This window comes from Gymnoscopelus microlampas, assembly GCF_963454915.1.
Source record: "Gymnoscopelus microlampas genome assembly, chromosome: 16".
Lineage (NCBI taxonomy): Eukaryota > Metazoa > Chordata > Actinopteri > Myctophiformes > Myctophidae > Gymnoscopelus > Gymnoscopelus microlampas.
Window position 1 is genome coordinate 29,615,812 of NC_139953.1, and position 6,000 is coordinate 29,621,811.

Genomic DNA, 6,000 nt, shown 5'->3' on the forward strand with positions numbered 1-6,000 from the left:
ATCATCTTACATCTTCATCTTTTTCTTCTTATTGTGAAGCCTTGCTGGATATGAGCGGCCTTACCTGTCATAGCTGCCGAACACCACAGACTGGCCACTGGGGCTGGTGTCGGCCACCGTGAACTCCTTTTCAGCGCGGTCACGGCTATAGTCAAACGTCTGCAGGATGTGGCCCTCTCTGCCATAGGCCACCACCTTCTTGTCACAACCGCCCACCATGATGCTGTTGGTCCCCCATGCCAGGGCGTAGGGAGGACACGGGTGCACCAGAAGCTTACCCTGTGTGTATGTTTGAGAGAGAGACATGGGAACAGAGGGAAAGACAAAGAAGAGATTAGAGCCAGACTGATGCCAGATTTTCGTGTCTGATATCGATTTTGGAGAGTCCTAGAGTAGACCACCGATTGCAGATTGACCGGTATGACCGGTATTTTGTGCAAAAGTGTTTTTGTAAGTGTATTTGAATTAATCAATTTGAAAAACGTTTTGAAGATTTGATTAAAGATTTGATTTCAGTTTCTTTTTGAGAACATTTGACTAGAATTTACTTTATTTAACCACTTAAAGGGATATTTCACTTTCAAAAGAAATTGGGGTCATTTTATCATCTACTCAGGCTTTTAGGATCACCCCCGACAGTTTTTAAGTTGCTTGATTCAGTATTTAGATATTTGATATTCATTTTATCAGACACGCCCCCTTCCTATACAAACCCAATGTAACTTCAAACAAAAGATTCATCATAAACACCCGTCCTTGGTTCTGGTGACTGATATTGTCCTTCTAATACGTGAGGAGACCGTGTTTTTTCAATTACTTTTTTCATTCATTGTTTACATATTTTTGGGAAAATGAAAAAAAATGTAATACAATAAAAATATTAAATTAAATAAATGAAAAAAGTAATCGAAAAAACACGGCCCCCTCACGAATTAGGATGAGTCACCAGAAACAAGGACAGGTGTTTTTGATTAATCTAACATGTTAAAAATGGAGTTTGAAGTTACAATGGGCGTGTCTGATAAAATTAATATCAAATATCTAAATACTGAATCCAGCAACTTAAAAACTGTCTGGGGGGCTCACACAAGCCTGGGTAGACAATAAAATGACCCAATAATGTTTTGAAAGTGAAAAATCCCTTTGAGCTCTATTGAAAATATTTTAAAAATAGCCCATCTACAAGCTCACACGACACATTGCGAGCTTGTAGATCTTCTACTTTTTAAATTTTTCGCCTATAATGACATGCTCAAAATAGGAATGTCAGTTTTAAAGTGGTTAATAGTCGGGACACATCGGCTGCATAATTGCCGATATCTAGAAGAAATATGGAGGATGGATATAGGCGCATAGAAATGAGAAGATGAATGTAGAAACAGATAAATGTATCTGCCTACAGAATTATCTTTCAGTTAAGCTTCAGATACCTGAGAATCTCCTGAGCCTTCGTCGTCGAAGAAGTAACGTACCACTGTTCCATCAGCGTGACCAGACAGGATGCCTTTACCAGACACACTGCAGAAGAGACGGTACACTTTAAAATCCTGAGTGATAATTAAACTCTGAGAGTATTTTCAGTTTAGAAAATAACTTGTGACCAAACATGTCATAGGAAAATGGAAAACCTGACAATAGAATTATATTCATTATTTTGTCATAAAGTCAAGCAGAGTCAGAGTGTGCGTACTTTGAAGCCAGTGCGACAACACAGGACTCCGTCCCATAGATGGTGGATGACTTGTTGGTCTGAGTGTTGGCCAGACGAACCTGTGACAGGAGAAAGAAATGGCTCAGCCTAGATGATGTCACCCAACCACTAAAACATTCACTTTTTAACAAAAGCATTTTCCTCAAGTTTTTTGTCCAGGCTTGCATGTTTTTTATTTTTTCACTTTAAGCGTCAAATTATTTTTTCTTTCTTCACTTCAAGCGTCAAATTAAAGCTCATTTTAAACACCTTGCAGCTTCAGTATCATGTTGGGTACTAGAGTTCAGGCCGCTATTCGACCCTCACACCTATGTCGCACGGCAGATCTGACTGATCTGATTGTCAGTCCTTGTCCCTTTTATGCCCATATATGGAGATCTCTGTATCTGTCAGTCCTTGTCCCTTTTATACCCATATATGGAGATCCCTGATGTCATCAGTATATGCACATATATGGGTATTCTCCCTTTTGTGCCCATATATGGAGCTTACTGATTCGTTTTCTGATGCTATGACGACACATTGAGGTTAGTCAACACACTCCATATTTGGCCGTAGCTGCATTGGGAACTCCTTATATGGTTATGGCTGGTTATGGCTGAGTCATGGTGACATGAGCGTGACGTCAGAGGTTCAGCCGTGACATGAGTGTGATGTTAGAGGTCCGTCGGTCACTGTGCTCCTAGGAGCACTGGTCTAGCGGTGCTTGTAGCATGTCTTGCAAATGTTGAAAACCAATCGTAGTCAATCGGAATAGAATCCGAAATACCTGACACATACATCTTGATCACACGACTACAGAGATAATGTGTACCAATTTGAGTGAGGTTTGGACAAAATCTGAAGGAGTAGTAGAAAAAGGTGTGTTTTGCAAGCTCAGTTCCAAAATGATCCAAGGAATCGAAAACGTGAATAATACCACCATGAGGCCAATTAAAAAAATGTAGGGAATGTGGTGGGAAAAGTTCCACGGCAATTAGACGCTGCGTTCATAATTTGAGGCATTTTGTTCAAAACGGGCCACTCCTGTAAACTTTGGAAGACAATTTTAGCCAATGGGACAGATCTGTCTTGATAACACGACATATAATGTGTACCGATTGGCGTGATGTTTGGACAAAATCTCGAGGAGTAAAATAAAATAATGTGGCGATATAACAGGCTGATTTGGGGAAACCTCTGACCCAAAAAAAATGGGTCAGAGGTTCTGCTCTGGCCTCCAGGGAATGTGCAAGCACAGTTTCACGCCGATCGGATCAACGGTGCCGGAGATTAGCTGCACACAGACAGACAGAAAGACAGACGGACGAAGAGGGACGAAAACGTAGTCTCGGCCACGCCTTCGGCCTGGCGGAGACAATAACTTCTGAGAGCATATCATAAATAAAAGTGAGTGTGTACAAGGACATTGTGTGTGTCTTACCTTGCCCTCAACTAAACCAAAGACAATAGCGTGCTCCAATGGCCAAAGCAAGCGAGTCACTGCACTCTGTAATAAAACAAATACAGTGAGAATGACTGACTGACTAGAAAAATACAACACGATTAAACAGCTTTAGATTTTACTCACCGTCTGAACAAATTTGTTACAAATGGCTTTCTTGTCCCCCCTGGGTAGAGAGGAAACTGTCAGCATATGTTGACATTTATATACAGTACATGAAATGTAATATACAGCGTGAAGTGAGCGAATGCATTTTACCATTCCTCTCCTATTCTGTATACAAAGATGATGTTGTCAGACTGGCCGATGGCGATTTTCGTGGAGTCGGGGGAGAAGGCCATGTCCTTCACTGAGTAACTCTGTTTCCCATACTGTCATAGAATTCAAACATCAATGGATTATTGCTTCCCACTAGAGCTTATTTTATCAATTACTTTTTTGATTAATGATAATCAAATCATCTTGGATCGCAGGGTTAATTTTTTGTTTTTGAATAGAAAGAAGTCACCATAATGTGCGCGCGCGTGCGTGCGTGTGTACAGAAAATGTCTGAATTCATCCGACTGTGATGGCAGACGGGCAGAGTTTAACAATCTATCATCGCTGGACTATTACATTTGTCATGCTAAAAATAGCTGATATTACTGTCTATGTCAAACAATAGCCTATATAAATAATGTGAGTGAACATTTTACCTTTGAGTCTATGGGCTTGGTAGAGAATTTGTCTCTCCTCTCTCCTTGCTCATCATAGAGAAGCACCACTCTGTCTACAGTGCACACAGCAAACTTGCTGTTATTTGGTGCCCATGCCATGCATGTCACTTTGGCTGCACCTTCCTATGAAAGAGGGACAGAAACCGTCAACAGTGAGTCATGCGGGTTGTGTTATTTTTTTTTTGTGCTTGTTTCTAGTGTTGTTTCTTGTTTCTTAATGTTGTTTTAACTTGTTTAAACCAGTGCTTCGGTTCTCAAACATTTTCATGATCAATGACCTCAAAATGACTACGTATTTGTCCACGGACTTCCATCTGAAAATATTTTGTGCCAGGGAAGCCCCCATACAAGATTTGTAAAATGTTTCCAAAATATTCTAAGATCCAAAAATAATTACCAAGATTATTATTTATTTATTTTGTTGAGAATAGCAGATCTATGCTCACGTAGATCTGCTATTTTCAAATACCCATTGCCTAGTCGCTTCTTTTGAGCTTGTTTTCAATAGACCTGGTTGCTTATTTCTCTCGAAAATCTGGCAACGCTGGGGCCAACATGAGATGTCTCACACAAATTGTGGCTGGTTACGTGTGAAAGGGTTTTTGTGTTGAGGTGCAACACACACACACGAGTCGAGTCGACACATTGTTCATACCAACCATGCCAATATAGCGTTTGGTTAAAGCTAATATATGGTCGTGGATAGAAAGCAACTTCAGATCAGAACAACTTTGGGGGTTCCATGGGGTCCCCAGGTTGATAAATGATGGATAGTTAGGAACCAAATGGACCCTTATGTGGTTGTAACAATGAGTGAGTGCACAATTGGAACTGGTCCATTTGATTCCATTTGTACACTCAGTTGGTGGTCCGGTGGTCTATGGTTCTCATAGTGGGGTCCAGGGACCGCCATGGCCCTAGATCATCTATTTTCAAAACATCTTGACATTCTTTGAAAATGTCTGAATATTTTTTTAAATGTTCACACCACAAATCTTGTATGCCCTGAAACATGACTGTCATATGTATCATGACAGACGGACGAGCGTCATGTGAACCATGGCTAGTATGGGGGGGTGAGTCCTTGGCACAACAAAGTATTTTCAGATGGAGGTCCGCGACCAAATACACATTAATTTAGGGGTCCTTGACATGAAAAAGTTTGAGAACCACTGGCCTAAATAGCCTAGCATCGGCACACATAGACACTGAACTTACTTACCTGTGGTGTCAAAAGCGTCTTAAGATGTTTCAGTTGCATTTCTGAATATGCGAGAAATATTGGTACTACGCGCAGAAATCTAGAAAGATCTAAGAGAACCTCGGGACGGGGCTGCACTGCAGTGGGTCATTGGTAAAACCGTTAGCAGATTATAGCTGTTGTTGTACTAGCCCCGCTACGAGCTAACGTAGGAGACATCTTGGTAAACAACATCGCTCTCCCTAGTAACCGTTGTCTAGCAGGGGCGGGACTTTAAAATCCCGTTTATACTTCGTCGTCGCACGACGGTGCCGCTCGCCGACGCAAAGTACCTGTCGCGGACATGACACGCTATGGGATTTTCAGTAAAAGGTGCTCTGTGAAATAAGAGAAAAATGGAGTGTTGTGTGTGGGTTCCGCGCATCATGATATGCTTGCAAGCTATGCGGGCTTGGCTTGGTGTTGGTGGTCCTCGCCCATAGAGTTAAAAATAAGTCCTCGCCCCAGATTCAAACCAGTGGACTCACGCCTGCAAGGCATCTACCCTAACCTCGCATCACCAGTCTTTCCACTCGGAGGAAAGCCTGGTCTCTGGGTACAAACACACTTGTCCGTTTTTGTCCGTTCGCGACGGAACGAACGGCCGGAAGTCCCATCCACTCCCATGTAAAAAAAAAAAACGGGTACACGCCCCCGTTTTTTTTTTAACATGGGAGTGGATGGGACTTCCGGCCGTTCGTACGGTTGCAAACGGACATGTCTGTTTGTACCCACTGGGTACAAGCAGACATGTCCGTTCGCGACGGAACGAACGGCCGGAAGTCCCATCCACTCCCATGTTAAAAAAAAAAACGGGTACACGCCCCCGTTTTTTTTTTAACATGGGAGTGGATGGGACTTCCGGCCGTTCGTTCCGTCGCGAACGGAC

General features: G+C 42.2%; 1 protein-coding gene across 2 annotated transcripts in view; it reads right to left on the bottom strand.

The window, feature by feature from the left end:
- Positions 1 to 5,584, bottom strand: part of ift172 (intraflagellar transport 172) — a 63,314-nt gene extending 57,730 nt beyond the window's left edge. For both annotated transcript variants that reach the window (XM_084081785.1, XM_084081784.1), the window contains exons 1-8: positions 5,094 to 5,584; positions 3,851 to 3,994; positions 3,414 to 3,526; positions 3,282 to 3,321; positions 3,135 to 3,200; positions 1,691 to 1,770; positions 1,431 to 1,518; positions 65 to 279 (exon numbers count right to left, since the gene is read on the bottom strand). In XM_084081785.1, the coding sequence (XP_083937911.1) occupies positions 65 to 279; positions 1,431 to 1,518; positions 1,691 to 1,770; positions 3,135 to 3,200; positions 3,282 to 3,321; positions 3,414 to 3,526; positions 3,851 to 3,994; positions 5,094 to 5,132 (785 nt within the window). In that variant the 5' untranslated portion in view covers positions 5,133 to 5,584. The remainder of the gene's footprint in view (positions 1 to 64; positions 280 to 1,430; positions 1,519 to 1,690; positions 1,771 to 3,134; positions 3,201 to 3,281; positions 3,322 to 3,413; positions 3,527 to 3,850; positions 3,995 to 5,093) is intronic.
- Between the last annotated feature and the right edge of the window lie 416 nt (positions 5,585 to 6,000).